The following is a 27,548-nucleotide window of genomic DNA, read 5'->3' on the forward strand; positions in this document are numbered from 1 at the left end:
AGGGCCCAAGTTTGCAGCTGAAGTGGAAAAGGAAAGGGCCTGAGGCTGTCAGGAGTGTTGGGAGTTGAAGTCCAAAACTCCTGGAGAGCACAAGTTTGCCTATGCGGCTGAGGGAGAAAAGGAAAGGGCCTGAGGCTGTCAGGAATGGTGGGAGTTGAAGTCTAAAACCCCTGGAGGGCCCAAGTTTGTGGCTGAGATGGAAAAGGAAAGGGCCTGAGGCTGTCAGGAATGGTGGGAGTTGAAATCCAAAACTCCTGGAGGGCTCAAGTTTGCTCATGCAGCTGTGGAAAAGGAAAGGGCCTGAGGCTATCAGGAATGGTGGGAGTTGAAGTCCAAAACCCTTGGAAGGCCCAAGTTTGCCCATATCTGATCTACACTGTACAATTAATGCAGTTTGACACCACTTTAATGGTTTTGACCCTTCCCTGCCTAATTATGCTGGTGCCTCTCCAAAATGCAGCATCCACCATGACTCCAAAGCATTGAGCCACAACTGTCAAAAGTAGTGTCATAGTGCATTCATTCATATTGAATGCAATATTCCTGCTTCTTGGCAGGGGGTTGGACTGGATGGCCCATGAGGTCTCTTCCAACTCTTTGATTCTATGATTCTATGATTCCACAGAGTGGATTCACATCCAAGGCTTCCCCATTGGGCCCCGCCCCTCAGGTGATTGCTGAGGGGGCGGGGCCAGCCCGGGCAGCCTCCCGTCACGTGACGCCGACGTCACTCTCTCCCAGTTGGGGATAAACTCGCGCGCGCCCGCCCGGCGGAAGAAGAAGAAGAAGTAGTGTGTGTTGCACTTTGGAGGAAACGATGTTTGCACGCGCCTTGATCCTGCTGCTGGCTGCCAGCGCCGTGGTGAGACCCGAGCCCCTGAAGTTCAAGGACTGCGGTGAGGCTTCACTCTGCGAGGCTCTCTCTTCCTCAGCCTTGGCCCCTCTGGGCACGGCTTCTCTTCCTCCTCTGTTGGGTCACATGGGGTGCATCTCTACACTATACAATCCATGCAGTTTGCTAGAATGGGGAGATTCTGAGCCTGCCCATCCCTAAAAGTAACTTTACAAGTTGTGGTTTTTTTTTTCCTAAGAGAGGGAGGTGCCAATTGTGAGACTGGCAACTATGTCCTGCCCACAGTCATAAATCTTTATGCAGAGTGTTTGAATGGCCTTTTATTATGCCTCCTGCAGGACTAGAACTTATTGCAGCATATTGAATGTCAATAGGAGAAGGGAGCAGCTGTGATAGGAAGTAACTGCTTATTGAGAGCCATGGCCTGGCAAACCCATTAAACTAGTTGCTCACCAGTTGTTTGAGTTTGCATTTAGATTTCTTGATGGCCAGACTCAGCAGCTAATTGAGCAGGAAATGATACAAATTAACTTGTCTGCCCCATGCCTTAAATAAATCCTTGCAACTCCATTCCATCACCTCTCTTTCTTTCTTTCTTTTTCTTCATCCCACTTATTCTAGTGGATATCAAGGGCAACCCATTCTTCATTTTTCAATTGCCTCAAGCAGACATTTGCCTAACGGCACTCCATGCAGTCATGCCAGCCACACAACCTTGGAGGAGTCTGCTGACAACACTGGCTCTTCGGCCTAGAGTCGGACACAACTGAACTTAATGTCAGGGGAAAATCTTTACCTTAAAGCAGGCATGGGCAAACTTCGGCCTTCCAGGTGCTTTGGACTGCAACTTCCACAATTCCTAACAGCCACTGCCAAAAGTCCAAAACACCTGGAGGGCCGAAGTTTGTCCATGCCTGATCGAAATACCTAAAGCAGTGGTTCTTAACCTGTGGGCTTCGGACCACAAGTGGGCCACAAGGAAGAAAATCTGGTCCGCAAGTCTCCTTCCTCTTTACTTATTTTACTTTATTTATTTTGTTATTGCTACTTTTGCATTGCCTGCCACTCCTTCCCTGTTGCTGACCATGGCTATGTTCTGTATCAGAAACTAGAACTTATATGGTCTATCCAGTGCAATATTCTGAATCAGCACTCCAAACCAAATCTAAAGTTAACCAAAAACTGATTTGTAATCCTTTTGGTACTAATGTTGGAGAGTGGTCCCTGGTCAAGTGATCCCAGGTCAAAAAAAAAGTTTGGGAAGCCCTGACCTAAAGGCACCAGATCTCTCCCAATCTTGGAAGCTAAGCAGTGGCAGCTGGTTGGTGTTTGGATGGGAGACTGTCGATGAATACCAGGTGCTATAGGCTATAATTCATGGGAAAGAACTGGCAAAGCCACCTCTTGAGTATGCCGTGCTTCAGAAAACGCTATGAAATATAACTGATTGCCATCAGTTGACAGGTACCTTTTAAACATGTACACATGGAGAGATATAATGTACTTTAAACAGGCATGTCATACAAGTCAAAACATGGCTTTTAATTAAGTCTAATTTTCTTTTCAGATTTTAACAGTTTTAATCTTTGAAGCAGTTTTAACATGTTTAATCTGTTTTATTCTGTTTATCTTTTGTTTAAATGTGGAATTGTTTTAAATGGTTAATATTGGGTGGCATCCTGCTAGTGAATTCCAAGGTTATCACTTCCAATGTGTAACTTTTTTTGTTTTGTTTTTGTGAAGCAGGGAATTTTCTACTGTCCATGCCAGGCATCCTCAACCTGCAGCCCTCCAGCTACTGGGTTTCCAACTCCCAGAAGCCCTAGCCAGCTTGTTCAGTAGCAAGGAATTCTGGGAGTTAGAGGCTAAATCAGCTGGAGGGCCACAGTTTGAGAATGCTAGGTCCACACAACCATGAAATACTCTATGTAATCATTGCTGCAGCTCTCCTCTGCAGGGATAGAGAAAGTGTGGAGGGGGTATGGGGCAGGGGCCAACTTTTTTCAGATAGCTGGATGCAGAGCAGTGGCATTGTGTGCCTTGTGTCTTCACTGCAGCAGTGGTTCCCAACCTGTTGTCCGTGGACCACTAGTGGTCCACAAGAACAAAAATATGGTCTGCGGCCTCACCATTGCCTTGAAGCCACGTGGCAATGAGAGCAACTGGTCTTGCGAAACCCTCTTATAGTGCCAAGGCAACAGGGATATCAGGAGGGGGGAGGCTGACTACCCACGAAAGATTACTACATCAGCTCTAGATTATTAAATATGGTTTTCTATGAGTGAGCAGATGGCGACTACTGGATGGCATATGTTCTGTTTCCGAAACTAGAGCTGATGTGGTCTATCCAATGCAGTTTTCTGAATCGGCACCCTAAATAACCAAACCGAATCTAAAGTTGACCAAAAACTGATTGGTAACCCCTTTGGTACTAATGTTGGAGAGTGGTCCCTGGTCAAGTGGACCCTGGTCAAAAAAAGGTTGGGAACCACTGAGCTACTCCACACCCTGTCAACCCCCAGTTTCCAGTGTCTAAGAAATGACTGTGTTAGGGGCACTATGGCAGCCTTAAATGTAGTGGGGAGAGATGTTATACTTTTGCCATTGAGATACTTTACATCCCCAACTCTAGAACCTCAACCAGAGTTTCATGTGCATACTGCTCTCATACCTCATCATATACTATAGCTCAGGCGTGGGCAAACTTCGGCCCTCCATGTGTTTTGGACTTTAACTCCCATAATTCCTAACAACTGGTAGACCCATGCCTGATATAGCTTATGTACAATTAGAATAATGCAAATCCATTCATATATAAGAGTTTGAAACTCCAGTAACATGTTTCAGTAGTCAGAACTATGCACTCATATGTTTCCTTCATGTAAACTTTCCCCTCCACTAACAGATTTTATAATAACATGGAGTTTCTGTAGCAGGTATTCATTACATTAATTTGACTGGGTTGCCCACCAGTTGTACTGGTAAGCAATCATTCAGATTGATTTGGTCCTGCCACAGTTGTCTAGGCAGGTCCCTTCTGGGAAACATGACTTTTAATTATACCAGAAAGTATAAAATATATCTCAAATGTATAGCGGGTGGGGGGAAGCTGGTCTCCCATTGCTGGGCTGACACTTTCCTATTGTCCAGCAGTATTGTGGTTGAATAATAGATCAATAGAGGCATGATGTTCCCTTGTCTTCTGGGTTGTTTTTTTGCTTAGCCCTTGCCAGCCTTTGGAATTCTAAGATTGTATTCATTCTTGATTCACGAAGCTGGTTTGTGAGTGTCAGCTGACTCTTTGTGACGCATGGTGTTGTTATGTATATTACATATTGCATTCAGATTGTTTTTTGAAGTGTGGAGAGAAGGAAGGCATTGGTTCTTATGGGAAAACTTCAGAGAACAAATTGATCTGTTCATACAGAAAATGGGTGCTCTGGGATGAGGTGAAATGTGGCCTGTTGCAGAGTGACAAACTTCTTTCCTCCTCATGGAAATCTTCAAACACCCACTTCTGTTTTCTTAAAAGAGATTTTTAATGTGTCATGAGGGGTTGCATGGAAAGTCATTTGGCTCTGCTGCACATTATTTTCCTGAAGCACAGTGCACACACATACTTTATAAAGATTTTATTTATTTATCGTATCAGGAACGAACTAAGGGTACGGTTGTAATGTATTTTTTTAAAAACTCGCAAAGTTTGAAACTTGGCATTATATTAAATGTCCTTTGAGCAGTAGCTGGCCACTTGGAGTGCCTCTGGTGTTGCTATAAGAAGGTCCTCCATTATGCATGTGGCAGGGCTCAGACTGCATTATAATAGGGGGTCTGTGGTTTGTTCTTCTCCACACTCGCATGTCGTGGACTCCACTTTGTGGGCCCATTTCTTAAGGTTAGCTCTCATGGTGCCAGAGTGCAGCCTATTCAATACCTTCCAAGTCACCCAGTCTTCTGTGTGCCCAAGGGGAAGTCTCTCATTTGGTATCAGCCATGGATTGAGGTTCTGAGTTTTGGCCTGCCACTTTTGGACTCTAGCTTGCTGAGCTATTCCTGCAAGTGGCTCTGTAGTTCTTAGAAAACTATTTCTTGATTTAAGGCATTGGTGTGCTGGTTGATATCCAAACAGAGGATGGGCCATAGATGTCACTGCCTTTGTCCTTTCACTATTGGCTGCTACTTCACGATGGATGTCAAGTGGTGCAACAGTGTAACTTCTCCAGTGGCATAGGGCACAGGCACACTGTGATAATGCAGCATGTCTCATTAAAAGCCACATCCACTGTTTTAGCGTGGTGAGATGTGTTCCACACTGGGCATGTATACTCAACAGCAGAGTAGCAAAGCACCAGGGCAGGGGTCTTCACTGTATCTGGTTGTGATCTCCAGGTTGTGCCAGTGAGCTTTTGTATAATATTGTTTCTAGCGCCCACTTTTTTGCTTGATATTAAGGCAGTGCTTCTTGTAGGTCAGAGAACGGTCCAGGGTAAATCCAAAGTATTATTGGTGTGCTCCAATGCTCCAGTGGGATTCCTTCCCAGGTAATCCTCAGAGCTTTATAAGAAAAGAACAACCTGGTTTATGATACATGAGGTGGTAAAATATAGATTGCCGAGAGGCCAAAGTAGCTGACAGCTACATGTTTATTTGTCTGTAGACAACCAAGAACACCTTCCCAGTCTTTCACTGTCAATTTTGTATGGGAAGCAATTTTACATTTTACACACAGTTTTGTATAATTATCAGGTTTTTCTTACAAGCCAGGAATGTTAGAATGCTTACTATTGGAATGGATAAAATGTAATTCTCCAAATGCAACTTCTAGTATCCTTCATATTTGGCTTTGCTGTCTAGTGTTGATAGGAGGAGCAATCCAAACACCAAAAAGAACACACATGCCCCTACTCCTGACCTGGTGGGTGTATCTTATTTCCTTATTGTACTGCTGGAGATAGTACCAGCTCTTGGGGGGGGGGGGGGGGCTAGAACCCCTTTCATCAGTGTAAAAATCACGTGGCTCTCCAGGATCTTGTTGGATTGCAATTCCCATTAGAATACACAATGGCAAGGAGTGTGCAATACAGCAGGAGTCTTGCCACTGTATAATATGAAATCTAGATAAAAAGGAGGCATAGCCATATTAGACTAACTAGTATTTCAGGCATCCTTATTTTGTCTTGAGTCCAGCTCTCATCAGATCCAGTCCCAGCAGCCAAGGATACTGGGACTTTAGCCCAACATCCTGAGATGTAAAGTTGTCATAGCCAAGGACATAAAGGTATAGCAGAAATGTTGGCAATGCTCTGGCAAAAGAAGATCCTATTGGCAAAAATTGGGGTGCCTGGCATCCACTAATTCTGTTTTTTACACATTTAGGCACATGCACTGCTTGTGACACACTCCAGGACAGAATGAGATGTGGCATGAAGCTATAGAGGTGTGGATGTGAGTGTGTGACTTGCAGGATCAAAATTGCTCTGTAGGCAATATTACTATGAAATATAAAGTAGTGACTGTTTTAAAATGTATGCCTGGCCTGTGTGCTTCTTGTGTGACACAGAACAGTAGCGAAACTGCACCATCAGATTTATTGGATTAGGGTACACAGCAGGTGTGATAGTTTGTCTGATTTTCATAGTAACTAAAGGAAATAACTACAATTAACCCAATGCAATTGTTGATAACTTATCCCACATGGAACAGTAAAGCACTTTAGGGAATAGTAGTCTAAATCTAATTGCTAGTTCCAATTAGAGTAGATCCATTAAATCATTGAGATTTACATAAGTATTCACTTAACATTCAGCAGTTTCTTTGATGTTGTGTTCTAGAGTAATTGGATTGAACCCAGTGTTTTTGTGGTAGTAGTGTTTAAGTGAGCTTCTGATAGTGCAGCGGGTGAAACCACTGTGCTGCTGAACTTGCTGACCAAAAGGTAGGTGTTCAAATCCGGGGAGCAGGGTGAGCTCCCACTGTTAGACCCAGCTTCTGCCAACCTAGCAGTTTGAAAACATGCAACTGTGAGTAGATCGGTAGGTACCGCCTTGGCGGGAAGGTAACTGCGCATCATGCTGGCCACAAGACCTTAGAGATGTCTATGGACAACGCCGGCTCTTTGGCTTAGAAATGGAGATGAGCACACGACTAGACTTAATGTCAAGGGGAAACCTTTACCTTAGTGTTTATAAACCACAGGTTTTAAAACTTCTCTCCCACAAATTGGAGTACTATCATGCTTTATTATTGCATAATCAAAGTTTGTTCAGAATGATTTTGAAGGCAGCTTTTGTACGAAGTCCCTTTTCCTTTACACCTGGTTTCAGAAATGTTGTGAAACCATCTGCAGAATGATTTGGTAAACATCACAGCTTGACTCAGTAAGTTTAAGTTCTGAGTAAACATGCACAAGAGTGTGTTGTAATACTGTGGAAACAGAACTACACTTAATCAGGAGTATTTGACACAAGAGTGTCTTGTTTCTTTGTAAACAGTACTTCAGATTGCCCTGCAATCTGGGCAGCAAATCCATTGAACCCAGTGTGGCTTTCACATGAAGAAATGTCAGAAACCTGGAGATTGTGAATGTTCTCGTGTTCTCTTTGCAAGGCAGGCTTTTACATTAATTGGCAATATAAACACAAATTCAGCAGTCTCCCCAAGCCACAATTTTCTGCCACTTCTGCATGAATAGCTAAAGAAACAGCCTGAAGTTACAATGGATTGATGCCTCACTAGTCATGTGAGGATACAAGTCATTTTGTGCAGCCACAAGTGATTCACACTTCAAACTGCATTTGTTATAAATACTGTTTTCCATGATAAACATGGTAAAGTGTAGAGGAGAAGTTCGTTTCTAAAATCTGTCCTGTTACTCTCGACTTCCCTTTTCCTCTCTTCTCTTCAAATGTTATGTTGAGATATAAACATTTTTGCCCTTCAGATGTTTTGGTCTACAGCAGTGGTTCTCAACCTGGGGTCCCCAGATGTTTTTGGCCTTCAGCTCCCAGAAATCCTAACAGCTGGTAAACTGGCTGGGATTTCTGGGAGTTGTAGGCCCAAAACATCTGAGGACCCCAGGTTGAGAACCACTGGTCTACAGTTCCAATTGCCATGGCCTGTGGGTTTTGTTTGTTTGTTTGTTTGTTTGTTTTTTGGTGTCATGAGCGACTTGAGAAACTGAAAGTTGCTTCTGGTGTGAGAGAATTGTCTGTCTTGAAAGACATTGTCCAGGGGACATCCAGATGTTTTGATGTTTTGCCATCCTTGTGGGAGGCTTGTCTCATGTCCCCGCATTGGGAGCTAGAGCTGACAGAGGGAGCTCATTTGTGCTCTCCCTGGAGTCGAACGTCAGACCTGTCAGTCTTCAGTCCTCTTTAACCCATTGCTCCACCTGGGGCTCCATGGCCTGTGTTGAGCCTATAGGGTTTGTGGTCTGAAATACCTGGAACACCAAAGACTCCCCAGGTCGATTTGGATTAAAGTTATTGAATTAGGAACTGGCCTGTCCTTCTTTTGCCTGTTGCTATTTCTAGAAACTAGACACTTTTCAACATCCTCTCATTCCTGTGCAATGAACAAAGCTATTCAGTAGTGGAGGTGGGACATAGAGACAGGCATGGTCCTCTGTTGTGGGGAATCATTAGGGTCAAGGAGCAAGTTTAATGTTCATTCGGAGATGTCCTTAAGTCCACTTCTTAATGTTCTACTATTATACATGGTCTTGCCATTTTCCCCTATGAGAAAAATACAACCTCCACACTTGAGAACTGTTGCTTTCCCCACAAACCTGTTACTTGGGCTTAGTTCGCCTTTTGTTTTCTTACATATACAGGTAAATTTGAAATGATTAGAAGTTTTGCAAACTTTGTGGAGCATTTGTGCTTCACCATTGTGGAAAGCATAACTTTCTCAGTGTTATGCTGCAATCTGTTGTGAAATCAATTTCCTGTTCTTTACCCAAGACAGCTGCTATTTCCATACAGAATTCTTTCTTTTATATACTTCTTGCAATTAAGAAATTTTCCCTGAAGCTATAGGCTGTGTTTTTCCAAATGGCTACTTTTGGGTGCTATTTCATACTCTCATCGAAGGATATATGAGCCTCCCTAACTGTTAAAATGATAAGTTAAATCTTTAATCTGTTTGTGTCAGTTAGATCACATTGATAGGTTGTTGCAAGGTGTGGTTGTATGAGTGAATGCAACAGTTTATAGATTTTTAAAAATGATACTCTGGACCTTGGCCAATGGTTGTAACACGTTTGACATACAGTCTAGTACAGCCAGGACATTAAGATTGTGGGTTTTTGTTTTGTTTCCCTTTCTTTCTCAGGTTCCAAAGATGGTAATATCACAGAGGTCAATGTGACTCCCTGCCCTGCAGAACCTTGTGTCCTCCACAAAGGAACATCTTACAGTGTCAATGTCACATTTTCTAGCCGTAAGTATATCCTGGTGATTCTAAGCTCTCTTAAAACAGTCGTATTTATTGGACTGAAGGGTTTTAAAGAGTTTATGTTCAGCTTTCAAATGGTAGGTGCTTTAGCTATTTAAATTTTTTTACACAGAATTTTTTTTATTTACAAAAAAATGGAATGTTACAAAAAAGTCACTGCATATAATGACTCTGAGCATGTAAGTGTATTTTGGTTATGCAACCTGGGTTTATACTGGATTAATTCCTTTTGTGAATGTTGTGTTAGGAGGTGTCTAGTGCCTTCTTCCACAATGCTTCCTCGCTGCTGCACATTTACAGCATGGTTTATTTATCATGTCAGAGGCGAGTTGAGGGTACAGTTAACATGTTTAAAAACACAAATAAAGTTTTAAAATTTGGCATTATGCTAAATGTCCTTTGACCAGAAGCTGGCCACTTGGAGTGCCTCTGGTGTCGCTGTGAGAAGGTCTTCCATTGTGCACGTGGCAGGGCTCAGGTTGCATTGTAGTAGGTGGTCTGTGGTTTGCTCTTCTTTACACTCGCATGTTGTGGTACAAAGGACATTCTGCCAGCTAATGCATCTGTGAGCAGGAGGGATGCCTCATTGTATCCGTTTGCTCCATACTCCTATTATATTTTGCTATAATAGGACAGCATCCTGTGAATGGCCTCCTAGCATAGATGCTTGATACAAAAGAGTCACAAATATAGGTACTGCATCTAGCGATATGCATATAGTTTTGTTTTGTTTTATAAAAATCCATGGAATTGGTTGTTTGTTTGTTTTTTGTTAAAGAAATGCAGAGGAAAAGGTACATTGACAGGAGTGTTATCTAGCACACACTTGTCTTTAGTAAGGATAGGCAAGGTGCAGCTCTCCAGATGTTGTTGGGCTGCATCTGCCAGTATTTCATACCATTGGCTATATGAACTAAGGCTGATGAGAGTTGCAGTCCAACATATCTGTTGGAATTCATCCTCACACGCTCAAGTCTGCAGTCCTCAATGAGGAGTGGTTGATTGGCTTAGAATAGGCTGAGGGCATCTCCCCCCCCCCCCCCAATCTTCTTAATGAAAATTTGAATATATATATTTCTTCTCTCCTGTTTCTGCTCTCATTCTGATTGGTTGTGTAGAATGGATAATTTTTGACAGCAAGCCTTTATTTCTGACTTCTACTTTGTGTGTGCTGTATGTGTTGAGATCTCGCTCTGCTTTTATGTCAGGAGAGATGTGTGCTTGGGGATTTTCCCCTCTCTTTGAACCTTAGAAGAGATGGACTTAGTGTAACTCAAAACCAGTTCTTTATTATTAAAAGATATAGATATTATTTTGTAAATAAACCTTTTTTTAATCTTCAAGATTGAACTCTGCATGTTTGCTTCCTAAGCTCTAAATTCCTTGCAGCCACATGGCACTTCACACTCTGCTTGCTGGGAGCTGTATGCTCAACTATATATAGCCTGTTTTTTAAGGCTTTCATGGCTGGAATCACTGGGTTGCTGTACATTTTTCGGGCTGTATGGCCATGTTCCAGAAGCATTCTCTCCTGATGTTTCGCCTGCATCTCACAACCTCTAAAGATGCCTGCCATAGATGAAGGTGAAGCATCAAGAGAGAATGCTTCTGGAACATGGCCATACAGCCCGAAAAACTTACAGCAACCCTATAAGTACCCGGTTTAAAAATGTTGAATGCTTTGCAGTATTTTTAGGAATTTTCCCAAACACATAAACCTAACAATCTGGAGGGCTACATTTTACCCTTCCCATTATACACAAAGTAACAGTACATCTCTAACATTGAGGTGAGGTGTGAATAATTGAAACTTAGGAAAGTTTTGCATGCAAAACATGTGCTCTACTATTGAACTACAGCCTTTCTCCTGAGATGCGAGAGGAACCCCCTCTCCCTGGTCACATACATTTAGTCAGTGAAATGTCAGGAATGGTAGACAAAATATAACTTTAATGCACTGTAGTCTTGATGTGAAACTAGGTTCTGTTGAGTTCTGTTCTGTTGAGTGACTGTACTATGAACACTATGTAATGAAACTTGGAAAAAAAAATCTGTTCCTGGTTTGAAAGTGTTATTTCCTGTTTAATTGTGCCGTACCTACTTTAAAAGTAGTTATTATACTCCAGAAACTTTGTTTTTGTGGTTGCCATAAACTATGTTGAATTGGTTGAGACTCTATGAGATATTCGCTGAAAAGCTATAGCAAAATGTGCTGCAGGATATCCTGCTAAAACAATGTTTTTGCAGTTTAATAAACATTTTCCATATTTTTATAATTAGGAAATGACATAACCCAGGAAGAAAAATCGTTTTAGTGGAACGAGGCAGTAAATCTGCCCTTGATTTTAATTCACACTTTGGATGAGTTAGCCATGGTGCTGAATCGCATCCCCCAAGTTCAGCTCAATAGATAGCTCATTTAAAGTTTTGAGCCAAAAGAAAGAGTGGCCTATTCCCTCCCTGACACTGGAACCACCAAGTGATATGGCTTGTGGTCAGTCTAGGAATCCCACATTCCCTGTACCTATCAAAGCTCCTTACCTCTATAAACTGCAATTCTTATTTCATTAATATTTTTCTTTTTCTGCAGATATTGACAGCTCAGGCAGCAAAGCAAAAGTCTATGGAGAAATATTAGGTGCGGATATCCCATTCCCCCTTGATGAACCTGATGGCTGCAAGTCCGGAATAAGCTGTCCTATCCAGTCAGGCCACACTTACAACTACCTGAACAAGTTACCAGTAAAAACCGGCTACCCATCTGTAAGTGTCTTCTCAGGATGATTCCAGTAAATAGAGCTGTCTTCCACATACCTTTACCTCATGTAAAGGGGTGAAGTGCTGGACATCTGTTCAGTGTTTGGGGAATGAAGGATACATGATTTTTGAAAAAGTGGGGAATAAGCAGTTTGTAAGGGTGAGTGTGTAGGATTATTTGATTTAGTTCTCAGAAGGAGCATCTGGACTGTACTACTTTAGATTAGGGTTTGGAGTCCATTTCAGATGATAGAAAGCTCCCAGCATGAAGCATAGTTTTCTCATATATATATATATATATATATATATATATATATATATATATATATAACACCAGCATATCAGAGAGGAGGTGTTCTCTCTAACACCCAGATCTCTGATCCCAAGGAACAGCTTTTGCGTTTGTTTTCTTTGAAGGAGAATTCAAAGTCAGGTCACACTACTCTGTTCTCTGTTCTCCAAGTTCAACATGCAGTCTTCTCAGCAACACTTGGTAAAAATGTTTTCCCTGTCTCTACCTTTGGTGGAAGGCCAGGGGATGTTTGTGGGAAATGTAATGATTCATCAGTTATATCATTTATTTGTTCATGAACATATTGTGAATATAGAATCATAGAGTAGGTAGAGACCTTGTAGGCCATCCAGTCCAACCCCCCACCAAGAAGCACCATCCAGCCTCTGCTTAAAGGCCCAAAGAAGGAGCATCTACCACACTCTGGAGCAGAGAGTTCCACTGCTGAACAGCTCTCAGAGTTAGGAAGTTCTTCCTAATGTTCAAGTGGAATCTCCTTTCCTGTAGTTTGAAGCCATTCTTCCGCACCCTAGTCTCCAGGGCAGCAGAAAACAAGCTTGTTCCTTTCTCCCTGACTTCCTCTCACATATTTATACATGACTCTCATCATGTCTCCTCTCAGCCTTCTGTTCTGCAGGCTAAACATGCCCCGCTCTATAAGCCACTCCTCATAGGGCTTGTTCTCCAGGGCCTCAATCATTTTAGCCGCCCTTCATAGCATAACACTCTGTAATCCTGCAGGGCTATAGAGAGACATAATGCAGCCAGACTTGGGGTAGGTGGAGAGGAAGAGATGTGCCCAAAAGCATCAGTGACTGTTATACCCTTAAGAAGAATGCTTTTGTACATTCTCCAGGGACTCCTTTTGTAAGCTTATAAAACACACAGCCTCTTGCAAAATTGGTTGCTTAGACAAATATAAACTCCCAGGACGAGTTATTCTATAGTTTGATTCTGTGTTGAGGTCCAAATTGAAAGCAAGACTACAGAAAATGCCATATATATTCTTCAGTTGTAAACATGCTGTTTAGGGTGGCACAGAGTGATGGAACTGTTCAAAGTGCCTTTAAAAAAAGTTGGGATATAGATCAAATAAATGAATAAAAATAGACAGGGAAGCCTGGAGTTTATCCTAATCTCAGTCTGGCCCAATGTATGGTGGCATTTCCTTGTATTCTGTCTCCCCGTTCCTACACAAATAATGGCTAAGGCATGGATTTCTGATCTTGTGCTACTTTTCTCTCTATTTCCTACAGATAAAATTGGTTGTCAAATGGGAGCTGTATGATGATCAAGGCTCTATGTTGTTCTGCTGGAAAATTCCTGTTCAGATCTCCGGTTAAGAAGACCCTGTTTAACCCTTAGAGGTTTCTGCGCAAGGGGACTATGGGAGGGATGGGCGTAGAGAGGATGCAAATGCCTCTACAAGGCATTTCTTGTTTCAGTTCCTGTAGCATCTATGCAACAATTACTGTCTTCCCCCAGAGTCACAATCTAGATGCAATGGGTGGTTGGAAGGAATCCACCCAAAACATATTGGGAGCTGGGGAAAATCCTGCTGTATCTCAGGGCAAAAGGTCATGTAAACTCGACAGATAATGTTTAGAGGCTATTGTTTGCTTGAAAAAGAATACATATTATGAAAAGACTTTTTTGAAATGAAACAGACAAACTTCTGTCAGAATTATTGTACCTTGTCGACACTACAGTGCCTCTCGTGGTCAGATGCTGCAGGCTTTCATCTGCTTTCCCATGACTTTCTCCTGCTCAAAACTTTTATTGGTTTTCTATTTGTCATCTGGAGCCAAATGGGGAAGTGAATAGCCAACTGCTATAATTATTTACTGCAGAGAGTGGAAACTTATCCCCTCAATAGATGCCAAACTAAATGGCATTTGGTCTCTGTATAGAGATCATTTGTATTAACCATTTTGCACTATCTTGTAAACTTACCTGAAGTTTGCTGTGTACTCCAAATCCAGCCTCTTTTAATAAACCCTTATCACTAAATGTTTTCTGTCTTGTTTGGGGATGATGAAGTATTTGCTAGCTTTTTTTTCCGTCTCAGGAGGGACTTGATGAACAGCAAGTCGCTTCTGGTGTGAGAGAATTAGCCATCCCCAAGGACGTTGCCCAGGGGACACCCAGATGTTTTGATGCTACTTTGCCATAGTACATTTGAAAATTACAGGAGATACTTCAAGAAAACTTTCAACCTTTAAATGTGGGTAACTACTTAATTGTGCAATCTGCTCAGTCGTATAAAATAAACATTGGAAGGAACCTGCAGAGTATTCCCTGCCTTTGTTCCTGGCTCTAGTAACATCCTTCTAAAAGTAGAGAATAATTTTTCAGTCATTCTGAAAGATGATTCTTTTGTGGAGTAGCTCTGTTCTTCCTCCCCTCTGAGGGCTTTGCTCTCCTTCCTCTGTTTCTATGCTTGAAAGGGTAGAAACAGAAATATCTAGTTCCAGTCTATAAACCACAAGGCACAATATAAAACCATTTATTTTACACCATGTTGTATTGTCCCAGTAGAAAACATCACAAGGAGAGCACTTCCCAAAACATAAAGGCTGCAGTCCTTCTTGTTTCCCCAACTAGTATTCCAGCAGTCATGGAAAGTGCAGGGATGAATGCCCATGGTTTGGTTGAATAAAGAGAGACTGAGCCCAAAATAGAATCCATACAATCTGAAGAGGCAAGTAGCCCCCTCTTCCAGGCTCAGGTACAGGGAACTGTCTGTTTGCTTTGCTAATGAGAGGGAATGTTAACTCTGGGCCCCTTGGTGGCGCATCGGGTTAAACTGCTGAACTTGCTGACCAAAAGGTCGGCAATTCGAATCCGGGGAGCAGGGTGAGCTCCCACTGTTAGCCCCAGCTTCTGCCAACTTAGCAGTTCGAAACCATGCAAATGTGAGTAGATCAATAGGTACCACTTCTGTGGGAATGTAACAGCGCTCCATGCAGTCATGCTGGCCACATGATCTTGGAGGTGTCTATGGACAACACCAGCTCGTCGGCTGAGGAATGGAGATGAGCACCACCACCCAGAATTGGACACAACTAGACTTAATATCAGGGGAAACCTTTGCCTTTACTAATCCTGGGTAGATTCATTGGGGATAAACCTCTCATTTCTAGGTCTTCTGTGAAATAGGATGTTCAGTCACTAGAAAAGCTACACAGTATGTCAGTATCTGTGTGCTAGTATGTGATAATGCCCCTTTAGCACACTGAACTAGAGAGGGTCCTGAGGTTTTTGTCACTCGGTTGTGGCCAAGTGACTGGACTCTCAAGACTATGCACCTAAGGAAGGTCTGGTAAGGATTGTAGGTACAATTAAAATGTAGTGAGTTTGTGAAAAGTAGAGATCCTACACAATAGGCTGAGGTGTGGGCGGGGAGAGTGAATACTTTACATACGAAGGCCTTGTGAGAATAATTCTTGGGACACAAAATCCTTGAAGGTTAAGAAATATTTCGGGAAGTCATGCTGTTGCCTGACACTATGCACATTAGTAACCAGAGGCCAAGAACCTCTGAGAATAGAGAGGGACAAAAACTTATCAAATAGCATGTGATGGCAGGACTGGGCCCTGAGTGTTTAGTGACCAAAACAGGAAGCTTGTGCTGCTGAGTTTTTAGTCTTTGGAAAACAAGCAAGAAGTTTTTAAAGCTGCTGATATCCCAGTAACCTTTCAAGCTGGTCAGAACTCCAGTTCTCTGGAACCAAATGGCTGAAAGAGTTGCCTCTCTTCCATCAGTGTTTCAAGAGTCACGCCGCTTCTGGATTCTGTGCTGTCTCCGGCACACAGTGATGAGGCTCTGCTAAAGCCACATAGCCAGGCAAGCAGTTACAACGATAGGAGCCCTCGGTGTTCTCACAAGTGCTGCCTTGACATAGGGTCACAGAGGCATTGGCTTCCTCACACTCATTAACATCTAAAATGAGAAAAGAAAAAGAACAAAACTCCTCAGACTTAGCAGTACAAATTCACTCCAACATTCCTGTTGATCAATATCTTCAGTAGGTCTTTGGTTAGACAGGGTAGTGTTTTGCATGCACATGAGAACATCTATGCTGGACTGTGCTCACCACATTCCTCAACCTTTTAATTTGTCTGGCAATGGAGGAAAACTAAGAGTATTGCCATTTAAAAACCATTTTTAAAGATGTCTCTAATTCCAAGAACTACAAAGCAATCTCTCTTTTATGTCATCTGTATAAAATGTATGAGAAGATGCTATTAAGTTGACTAGGCCCTGTTATTGAACCCCAGCTTATTGCACAGCAAGCAGGCTTCAGACCAAGGAAAACTGTACAACTCAAATTCTTAACTTGGCCAAGTATATCGAGGAATGCTATTGGAAAGGTTGCATTACGGGAATGGTTTTTGTGGACCTTACGGCGGCCTATGACACAGTGCAACATAGAAAATTGCTGCATAAAATCTACCATTTCACCCTGGACTGCAATTTTACAAAAAACATCCAGACCCTCCTAGAAAAGCACAGCTTCTGTGTGGAGTCTCAAGGCAGGAAAAGTAGAGGGAGGAGCTCAAAAAATGGTCTACTTCAAGGAAGCATTTTTGCACCAACCTTGTTTAACATTTTACTAACGATCAGCCATAACCACGACTCACACAGTGCTTTATGCTGATGATTTTGGCCTAACAACACAAGCAAAATACTTTGAAATAGTTGAAAACCAACTGCCCTGAAAGATCTCTCCACCTACTACAAAGACCACCTGAAGCCTCACCCTGCCAAGACACAAGTGTGTGCTTTAAATCTACATAATCGTGAAGCCAACAGAAAACTGAGAGTTACCTGGGAAGGCCAAGAGCTTGAACACTGTCCCCATCCTAAATGTCTTGGCATCACCTTAGATTGAACGCTAACATTTAGGAAACACTGAGCAAACACCAAGCACAAAGTAGCTGCATGGAATAACATCCTGCAGAAACTTACAAACTAGAGCATGGGGTGCAGACTCAAAATAAATAAGAACATCAGACTTGCTGAGTATGCCTATCCCGTCTGGCATATATCTGCCCACGCGAAGCAGGTGAATATAGCATTCAATGAGACATGTAGAACAATTACAGGATGTCTTAAACCTATATCTGTTGATAGACTCTATAAGCTAGCTGGCATTGTCTCCCCTGATGTGCAATGGGAAGTAGCTGCCAATTGTGAGAGAAATAAAGTTGAACGCTGTGAAAGCCATCCCATTATATGACTATCACCCTCCTCCCAGTAGACTTAAATCAAGTAAAAGTTTCATGAGAACCACCACTCCTTTAAATGTTTTTCCATCAACAGCAAGAATATTCCTGTGGGCAGCAAAATCAGGCAATCTCAAATGGATGGCCTCCTCACAAGGGTCTTCCTCCAGGACCAAACCAAGAATGGACAACTTGGAAGTCCCTGAATAGTTGGCAGATCAAAAGACAACCTGGCAAAATGGCACTACCAGAAGAATCCTCCACCTTGTGCGACTGTGAAACAGAACAAACGACTCCGTATCTGTATCCTTGACCACAATGCACTGCCTCATGCACAGAGGAAAAACTGTTTAAAGCTACAGACAATGCAGTCGCTGTTGCCCATTTTTGGTCAAACTATTTAGCTGCTTGTGATCCCTTTATTTTATCAATTTTAAACTTATTTATTGGTGCAATGCTTTTGACACAAAATAAATAAATAACAACCCCATGAATTTAATTTCTTAGGCATGAATACTCAGAGGTGGCTTTACCAGTTCCTTATTCTGAAATACAGTATTTGGCAAAGACTGGAAGTGTTATTTTTGAAATAACTTCCAGAAATGTTTAGCCAACTCCTGACTAAGGAATTCTGAGAGTTAATTGTCCAAAAACTAACATTTACAAGCCAGTATGCCTTCTTGTTGGGGCGTAGATTACTGGCATGCCAATGCTGAGCAGTCCTGCTTCAGGGCAGGTCCACCAATCAGAATAACAATGGGAATGATACCATCATCATCATTCTGCCTTTCACTCAATATTGGGCCTCAAGGTTTTTGTTTGTTTGTTTGTTTGTTTGTTTGTTTTGTCGTGTCAGGAGTGACTTGAGAAACTTCAAGTCGCTTCTGGTGTGAGAGAATTGGCTGTCTGCAAGGTCTTTGCCCAGGAGGCGCCCGGATGATTTTGATGTGTTATCATCCTTGTGAGAGGCTTTTCTCATGTCCCCGCATGAGGAGCTGGAGTTGATAGAGGGAGCTCATCCGCCTCTCCCCGGATTTGAACCTGCGACCTGTCGGTCTTCAGTCTTGCTGACACAGGGGTTTAACCCACTGCGCCACCGGGGCCTCAAGGTGGTATACAATTTTTAAAAAATACAAAAAGTGAACATTAAAATAGAATTAAACTATTGGTAATGTTAGAATGATTTTAAAATTACACTTTAAAAGATTAAGTACAATTAAGAGAGAAAATGCAATTAAAACAGTTAAATTTAGGATAGTCCAAGCCTGTCAGAATAAACAATTATTTGCTAACCGATTGAAAGAGACCATTCCAATTTTCCTAGGAAAGGGAGAGTCTAGAAGCAGCCACCAAAACAGTCTGTTTTTCTGCTTTTGATAATGAGAGAGCCAGCAAAGTGCAGTGCAGGTGGATTGCTAATATTAAAAAGAAGTATTAAAACTACCTGATTGTACAACTTTTATGGAAGCCAACACATAAGAGCTCTTAATACACTCTGCTGTCACATTGATGGCTAAGTCTTTCTGTTGCCAGTTTTTGGTCAAAAGATATTTCGCCGTCTGTGCTCTTTCTATTTTTATCAGTTTTATACTAATTTATACAATGCTTTTGATAAGAAATAAATAAATAATCTTTAGGCACTTGGAATGTAAATCATAACAATCCTGTAAGTTATATCAATGTTACTATCCTTCCTAATTTCAGGTAGAGAGACTCTAAGAAAAAGAAAGGAAGTGAAAGAGAATGGGAATGGTTTACCAAATCACCTTTTGAGTTTCAACAGAAGTGAGATTTCAACTGAGGATTTATTAGGTCTGTGCTTCAGACATTCTGTTGCATCCTCTTTCTGTTTCTGTCAGGCTGAACCTCCTTTTGCTCCCAGAACCACTTACCCACACAGGCCATGCGAATCAAATCTAACTGGAAGCCATCAAAGCAGTCGCACGTGTAACCCTCCTGCACACGAACACAACGGCCGTTTTCGCAGCCATTCAGGATCCCACATTCCTCTGCCTGCAGTCCTTCAAAGCTGTTGTACTGCCCTGAAAGGACATGGAGATGGAGGGAACAATAAATTGCAGTCTGGTACCAAGTAGGATAGGGAGCAACTGTCCACACAGAGCATCGTTCTTGAAGAAGTCATGCTTGAAATTATTATTTCAAAGATGCATGTAAATGTTTAGATATGGTAAATGTTTAGGGCAAGTAGAGGACTGTAAAAAAGATATAATGGTCTGTAGTTTGCTCTTAACTTTATCCTCAAATTATTAATATGTTGCCTTAAGAATGATAAGCAAATATTCTTTCGTTTGTAAACATTAAGAATAAAAATCTTTAAGTGCACCAAAGGGACAAATGAGAGGCAAATATGAAAAAGAAATCTCATTTTACTTTGCTCTATTACACTTATACTAACTGACGAGATATGCCAGAGAAACATATTTCTACATATATATTCCTTGCTGGATTAGAAATTCTAAGTGTAACACTTAGAATTGGCCTTCCCATTTGCTTTCTCTTCCAATTCTAGTACACATTCCCAACTGCCAGAAGAGTTCTGCTTGAATTGGGAAGCAGAGGTTTTGAGCAATGGGATGAACCCAATATTTTACTACATAGCGTATGAAGGTGTCTCCCAGTATGTAGGATCACACTCCTGGACTCCCCCTGAGTCTGTTTTGGCACCCAGTACATTGTATATAGGATGCCCAGCTTAATAATGAGGGAACAATACTGTGGAAATCAACCCCAAAGAAGTTACGTTTTTTAAGGGGGGAAATGATCTGCCCACAGAGTGGCATTTATTTGTGTGTATGCTTATGTGACTTCAAGTTGCCTGTCAACTTGTGGTGACCCCATGAAGTTCATAGAGTTTTCTAAACAAGAAAGACACTGTTGCATACTCCCCCTTCCAAGATTAATTGAACTGTATTGTCGAAGGCTTTCATGGCCGGAATCACTCAGTTCTTGTGGGTTTTTTCGGGCTATATGGCCATGTTCTAGAGGCATTTCTCCTGACGTTTCGCCTGCATCTATGGCAGGCTTCCTCAGAGGTCTGCTGGAGCTGGGGAAAAAGGGGTTTATATATCTGTGGACTGACCAGGGTGAGACAAAAGGCTTTTGTAAGTTGGGCTAGGTGTGAATCTTTTCAACTGACCACCTTGATTAGCATACAATGGGCTGACTGTGCCTGGAGCAAACTCTTAATGAAAGGTGCTTAGAAGTCCCTGCCTGTTTTTCTCTCTGCTGTTTTAATTTTAGAATTTTTTAATACTGGTAGCCAGATTTTGTTCATTTTCATGATTTCTTCCTTTCTGTTGAAATTGTCCACATGTTTGTGGATTTCAATGGCTTCTCTGTGTAGTCTGACATGGTGGTTGTGAGAGTGGTCCAGCATTTTTGTGTTCTCAAATAAAATGCTGTGTCCAGGTTGGTTCATCAGGTGCTCTGCTATGGCTGATTTCTCTGGTTGGAGTAGTCTGCAGTGCCTTTCATGTTCCTGGATTCTTGTTTGGGCGCTGCGTTTGGTGGTCCCTATGTAGACTTGTCCACAGCTGCATGGTATACGGTAGACTCCTGCAGAGGTGAGAGGATCCCTCTTGTCCTTTGCTGAACGTAGCATTTGTTGGATTTTCTTGGTGGGTTTGTAGATTGTTTGTATGTTGTGTTTCCTCATCAGCTTTCCTATGCGATCAGTGGTTCCCTTGATGTATGGCAGGAACACTTTTCCTCTGGGTGGATCTTCATCTTTACTCTTGTGGCTTGTTCTTGGTCTTTCAGCTCTTCTGATGTCTGAGGTGGAATATCCATTGGCCTGTAGAGCCCAGTTGAGGTGGTTCAGTTCATCTTGGAGGAGGTGGGGTTCACAGATTCTTTTTGCACGGTCTGCCAAGGCTTTAATGGTGCTTCTTTTTTGACTTGGGTGATGGTTGGAGTTTTTATGTAGATATCTATCTGTGTGTGTGGGTTTTCTGTAAACGGTGTGACCCAATTGTTGATCTGGTTTACGGATGACTAGGACATCTAGAAAAGGCAATCTTCCTTCCTTTTCTTTTTCCATAGTGAACTGGATGTTTGGGTGGATGCTGTTAAGATGGTCCAGGAACCTGTTGAGTTCTTCTTCTCCATGGCTCCAAATGGTGAAAGTGTCATCCACATATCTGAACCATATAGTGGGCTTTTTGGTTGCTGTTTCAAGAGCTTGTTTTTCAGATTGTTCCATGTAGAAGTTAGCTATGACTGGGCTGAGAGGGCTCCCCATAGCTACTCCATCTTTCTGTTCGTAGAATTCATTGTCCCACTGAAAATAGCTGGTGGTGAGGCAATGGTGAAACAGCGCCGTGATGTCTTCTGGGAACCTCTGATTGATGAGTGCCATGGTGTCTGCAACTGGGACCATGGTAAATAGAGACACCACATCGAAGCTGATCAGTATGTCATTTGTATTTAGCTTGAGATTGCTGATTTTTTCAATGAAGTGGGCTGAGTCCTTGATGTAGTGTGTTGTGAGCCCAATGTGGCTTTGTAACTGTGCAGCAAGAATTCTAAAATTAAAACAGCAGAGAGAAAAACAGGCAGGGACATCTAAGCACCTTTCATTAAGAGTTTGCTCCAGGCACAGTCAGCCCATTGTATGCTAATCAAGGTGGTCAGTTGAAAAGATTCACACCTAGCCCAACTTACAAAAGCCTTTTGTCTCACCCTGGTCAGTCCACAGATATATAAACCCCTTTTTTCCCAGCTCCAGCAGACCTCTGAGGAAGCCTGCCATAGATGCAGGCGAAACGTCAGGAGAAATGCCTCTAGAACATGGCCATATAGCCCAAAAAAAACCCACAAGAACTGATTAATTGAACTGATTATAAGATGATAGTGCATGACTGGAAGATGAGAGTGCATTACTGCATTTACAGAACCTGGTGTTTGTTGGTGGCCTCCCACCCAAGTATTCACCAGGGGTGACCCTGCTAAGCTTACAAAATCAGACAGGATCTGGTGCCTTGAGGGTATTTGGGCCATTTGTAGCATGTCCCTGAAAAGAAGCTGAATGTGTATGGAGTTGTGTGTGTGTGTGTCATGTATTTACCAGTTTGGCCAGGCACATAATGAGGCCGTGTCTGTACTGGACGATACTGTGGGGCTTGTTGGGATGTGACATCTTCAAATTCATTGCTTTGTTCTCTGTTGGAGAGGCTACTCTCAGGTGTTCCATACTCAAGACCCAGCTGGTTGTAGAACGGCTCTAAATCTGGGTTGTAGAGTCCATAGTGATGATGGTCCTGATTTGGCCCATATTCATAGCCAGACCTTTCTTGGAGTCCACTTTCACTCCTGGCAACATTGCACAACTGAGCAAAATCCTCTGGAACGAGAGAAAAAGAACACAGGCTGCTAATAATAATAATAATAATTGTCGATGTTGCAATCCCAGGTGACAGCAGCATTGAAGAGAAACAACTGGAAATGCTGATACAATATGAGGATTTAAAGATCGAACTGCAAAGACTCTGGCACAAGCCAATTAAGGTGGCCCCAGTGGTGATCGGCACACTGGGTGCAGTGCCTAAAGACCTTGGCCTGCACTTAAACACAATCGGCACTGACAAAATTACCAGCTGCTAGCTGCAGAAGGCCACTTTACTGGGATCTGCATGCATTATTCACCGATACATCACAGAGTCCTAAACACTTGGGAAGTGTCTGACGTGTGATCCAATACAACAGCCAGCAGAGGGTCTGCTGTGGACTCATCTTGTTGTGTTTCAAATAATAACAACAGCAACAACACCAGTTTCTCCCCTACACAGAATCTTTGTAGATAATGTGATCAATATCAGAAATTTTCCTTCAGGCTATTCTGCTTTTTTTGAGGCGAAGTGGCCAGTAAATGGCACCAGGGCTTTTTCTGTGGTGATGCCAATTATAGCATGTGTTCCCTAAGGATGTATGTATGCTTGTCTCTCGGTTTGGTGTCTTTTAGTGCCAGATTTTTGTCCTTGTCCTAAACTATTGAATCCTTACATCTGCTTGCTCTTATATTCAGCACTGCAGCTGAATACTGAAATTGTTATAGATTCTATTTTAACTGCAATAATACAAGCTACTCTGAAAGTTTTGTGACTGAAGACATAATTGAAACTAGCCAATCAGTATTTTAAAAGGAAACCTGGATACCAAATAACAGACACAAGACAGGAACTCATTAAGAGTTTGGCAGTAAAAGACTGGGTTAGGGAGAAGGAGTTCTACAAATATCAGTTGCACATTCTCTTATTAAGGTAGCATGGAATCCCAGATTGGGCATTATTTTAAGGTTTTCTTGATCAATTAGTTTCTGGTTACTTTGGCTCAGTGCAGAATTAGGAACTGCATTTTCCATGTATCTCAGCTTATCAACCAGCCATCTTTAGGGCCTTGCAGAACAGGAGCCTACAAATGAAGCAGTTAAGGGCCACAGTTGGGCATCTTTACTTTAACTACTCCTGTTGATGGATCAGACATGAGTAATTGTTGAATATGCACCTGCATGCTACACATGAATGATTCTCTGGGATGCCAGTAAACCACTATGTGTAAATATGGCTAGAGTGAGCTTTTGATGTTGAATAGCTCAACAAACATTTAGACTGCTATTAAGAGACAGTAGCTGTATAAGTTCTATGTTGCTACAGTACTATGGTACTATGGTACATGACAGTATCTGCAGGCAGAGGACATTTTGTAACACATTCATTTCTTGGAACCACTTATTATGGGACAGGAAAGCCCATAATAAAGAACAGTGAATCTAATCAGTTGACAAATGTGCCATAGCTCAGTGAAAAGTTTAGCTGAACCCTGCCTATTGAAAACTATATCCTTTTTCTCCAAACCTCAACATGACTAGCGCATTCTCACCTGAGGACCTGGGAGGACAGAGTGCACAGTCTTGGCTCCAGGCCTCTCCAAAACGGCAGCAGCATTCTGTGTATGTGGTGCGTTGCCCCAGCAGTGGCTGGCTACAGATGTAGTTGGAGACAGTCTGCCAACAGATGTCCAAATGGATGTCGTGTTCATCCACATCATCTGTCAATGGGAGAAACGGGGAAGATGAAGGCCCAAGATTAAAGTGAGATAAGCAGAAACTTTAACCTCTATCCAATTTCTGTACTGGACCTCATACTTCTACTCTCTTGGATCTCAAACTCTATAGGGTTTGTGTCAGAATGCACAATGATTGTCACAGTACTAGTCAGGTGAAGGCAGATTACAACAATATCAGAGACCAATAGGTTGTCAAAATGAAACAGACAAGGTGAAAGGACTTGAAATAGTCTCATTCTGTCTGGGAATTAACTTCTAACTTCTCCAAATTGCAAATTATGTTCCATAAAAATGCCTTGTTCTTATTGGTAGAAATGCTTCGTAAACTACATACAGAGAAACTAACAGCTCAACAGTGCAGCCCATGGAAAGTCCAAATCCTTGAAAAGTTTTGTTGAAAGCATCAGATAATGTGTCTGCGAAAGGCCATAGCCTGAAAACTTTTGCTTACAGAATAATGGGATGAATGGACCCCCAGTTCAATAGAATGTGAAGCTGCTCTTTTATTTTTAAATTTAGGATATCCGATTATATTTATTTAAGCTATTTTCAGCATGAGTGTTCATAACATGTTTACAAAATCCAAACACTTTAATATATTTCACTGTTGAGTGGGAAATTGGACCCCAAACATCATGTTCTGCTTCTCTTATCATTATACCATATGTTCCCATATGTTTCACATTTGTTGTTATTTGCTGCCTTTTTGGAATTAAACCATCATATTCTCATGAGTTCTAAGGTAGGTAAAGGTTTCCCCTGACATTAAGTCTACTTGTGTCTGGCTCTGGCGGGTGGTGCTAATCTCAATTTCAAAGCTGAAGAGCTGCCGTTGTCCATAGACACCTCCAAGGTCATGTTGCCAGCATGACTGCATGAAGTACCGTTACCTTCCTGCCACACATTTGCATGTTTTCGAACTGCTAGGTTGGCATAAGCTGGGCCTAACAGTGGGAGCTCTCTCCACTCCCCTGATTCGAACCGCCAACCTTTCAGTCAGCAAGATCAGCAGCTCAGTGGTTTAACCCGCTGTGCCACCAGGGAGTTCTACCAGATGTATTAAAGCATGCTTTTAGAAAGAACATGAAACTATTTTATTGATCAGCTAATTGGCCTTATCAAAACATACAATATAAACACAACATACAGTGTACATCAAGTCCAAAGCATGTTGCACAGCAGACAGAATGGCACTCACCCGCACTATTAGAGACATTGATGCAGCGGTTACGGATAGCATCCAGGACCAAGGGGCGGTTGCAGAAGCAGTGATAGGATCCAGCCATGTTGACACACATCCCATTTACACAGGTCTCTTCTTCTACACACTCGTCTACATCTGCAGTTATAGAGGTTCAGTAGGGAGTTTACACCAGCAAGTGAGGAGGCTGAAATCTAACCCACTCCTGCAGAAAAGTCAAAGGGTATTTCCCACACCCCACACATCAGAGGTGCACGGTATTTCTGGCAGCACCTTGTTTACATTCCAAAAAGGCATTGCTCATTCCCTACAGAAGGTATGCACAACCCTACAAAGAACAAGGAGTTCAAAAACAACAACAACAATACAATAGTCTAGGCGATAAGCAAAACCAAACATACAGAGTAGACCAATACCATTTATAACAGTGGTTCTCAACCTGTGGGTCCCCAGGTGTTTTGACCTACAACTCCAAGAAATCCCAGCCAGTTTATCTGCTGTTAGGATTTCTGGGAATTGAAGGCCAAAACAGCTGGTGACCCATAGGTTGAGAACCATCTATCTATCTATCTATCTATCTATCTATCTATCTATCTATCTTGTAAGCTGCTCTGAATCCCCTTCAGGGTGAGAAGGGCGGAATATAAATGTTGTAAATAAAATAAAATAAATAAAAACCACTGATTTATAAGGATCACCAAAATACTACTGAAGTAGCACCATAAAGCACAATGACAGAAATATTAGGGCATAGGGGGCGAGAAAGAAAGTACAAAAAATTGGCTTGCAGAGAAAGTATATCAAAAAGCCAGGAGGAGACTTCTCACCAACACATTCAAGCTTGCTGGGATCATAAAAATATCCAGCCTGACAGAAGCAAGTGTACCCTGGCACAGTGTTCACACAGTGTCCATTACGACAGACCTCAGGGCCAAACATTTGGCATTCATCAGCATCTAGGGGAAGAAAAGAACTTTCAATCAACACAGTAACTAAACCCCCAGAATCAATGTGGATCCTGCTCTATTTATTGGCAAAAATAGTGATTTTCAAACTCTGTTTTCAGGGAATCCCTTCAATAGCAGTTTGTATTCTTAGGAACCCCTGTGTGCCTGTTGCAGATAACTCTGGGATGCTATCTAGAGTACATTCTTATTTCCTGTGGGGTTGTTTTTGCTCTAACTTAATGGAGAAGACTCTTAAAACTATACCTTCCTAGAACTGCATAGGGAGAATGAATTGATCCTTTTCAGGCCAATTCATTGATTTGTGAAGCACAGATCACAGTAAGAAATGTGAAGCACAGAAATCTGAAGTTATAACATGCATATTTTAAAGCTCCCAAATAAAACTTTGCCTGGGGCTGCATAAAACTGGCATTTCAATATATCGTTGATTGCCTCTGTTGCCTCTAACTGTGAATTTCTTAGAAATAATTTCACAGACCTTTTAGTGTGCTTCGCAATAGGTGTTTTCTGTGGCATAACCATGCTTTTCTTCACTCACTTTTTACCGGGTCAATATACAACACTGTCATTAAACTGTTATCCTGTAATTCCCTGTAATTCTCCCCTGTCTTTTCAGCCCGAAGAAAATCCAATTTGGGGAAAAGAATGGGAACAGTGGTATAATCTTCAGAGGAGCAGGTCAGCTTAGTTGTACAATTCCATCTTTTCTAA

General features: G+C 42.0%; 2 protein-coding genes across 3 annotated transcripts in view; one reads left to right on the plus strand and one right to left on the minus strand.

The window, feature by feature from the left end:
• The first annotated feature begins 713 nt into the window (after window positions 1-713).
• NPC2 (NPC intracellular cholesterol transporter 2) lies at window positions 714-14,366 on the plus strand. The gene is made up of 4 exons (XM_060758581.2): window positions 714-896; window positions 9,185-9,292; window positions 11,898-12,070; window positions 13,613-14,366. Exons 1-4 carry the CDS (start codon window positions 818-820, stop codon window positions 13,697-13,699), a joined length of 447 nt encoding a protein of 148 aa, XP_060614564.2. The 5' UTR covers window positions 714-817; the 3' UTR covers window positions 13,700-14,366.
• Window positions 14,367-14,846: 480 nt separating this feature from the next.
• LTBP2 (latent transforming growth factor beta binding protein 2) overlaps window positions 14,847-27,548 on the minus strand; it is a 176,327-nt gene continuing 163,625 nt past the window's right edge. For both annotated transcript variants that reach the window (XM_067462891.1, XM_060758570.2), the window contains 6 exons: window positions 26,697-26,825; window positions 25,867-26,007; window positions 24,483-24,650; window positions 22,672-22,947; window positions 19,478-19,627; window positions 14,847-16,299 (listed from right to left, as the gene is read on the minus strand). In XM_067462891.1, the coding sequence (XP_067318992.1) occupies window positions 16,133-16,299; window positions 19,478-19,627; window positions 22,672-22,947; window positions 24,483-24,650; window positions 25,867-26,007; window positions 26,697-26,825 (1,031 nt within the window). In that variant the 3' untranslated portion in view covers window positions 14,847-16,132. The remainder of the gene's footprint in view (window positions 16,300-19,477; window positions 19,628-22,671; window positions 22,948-24,482; window positions 24,651-25,866; window positions 26,008-26,696; window positions 26,826-27,548) is intronic.

The sequence above is a fragment of the Anolis sagrei genome, chromosome 1 (assembly GCF_037176765.1).
Source record: "Anolis sagrei isolate rAnoSag1 chromosome 1, rAnoSag1.mat, whole genome shotgun sequence".
In the NCBI taxonomy this organism is placed as follows: Eukaryota; Metazoa; Chordata; class Lepidosauria; order Squamata; family Dactyloidae; genus Anolis; species Anolis sagrei.

What these genes read in the sequence shown, in the direction of transcription:
- NPC2 (XM_060758581.2), top strand. Translation starts at nt 818, where the DNA reads ATGTTTGCACGCGCCTTGATCCTGCTGCTGGCTGCCAGCGCCGTGGTG. An exon ending in CCTGAAGTTCAAGGACTGCG is followed by an intron (nt 897 to 9,184) that starts GTGAGGCTTCAC and finishes TTTCTTTCTCAG; the next exon opens with GTTCCAAAGATGGTAATATC. An exon ending in TAAAAACCGGCTACCCATCT is followed by an intron (nt 12,071 to 13,612) that starts GTAAGTGTCTTC and finishes TATTTCCTACAG; the next exon opens with ATAAAATTGGTTGTCAAATG.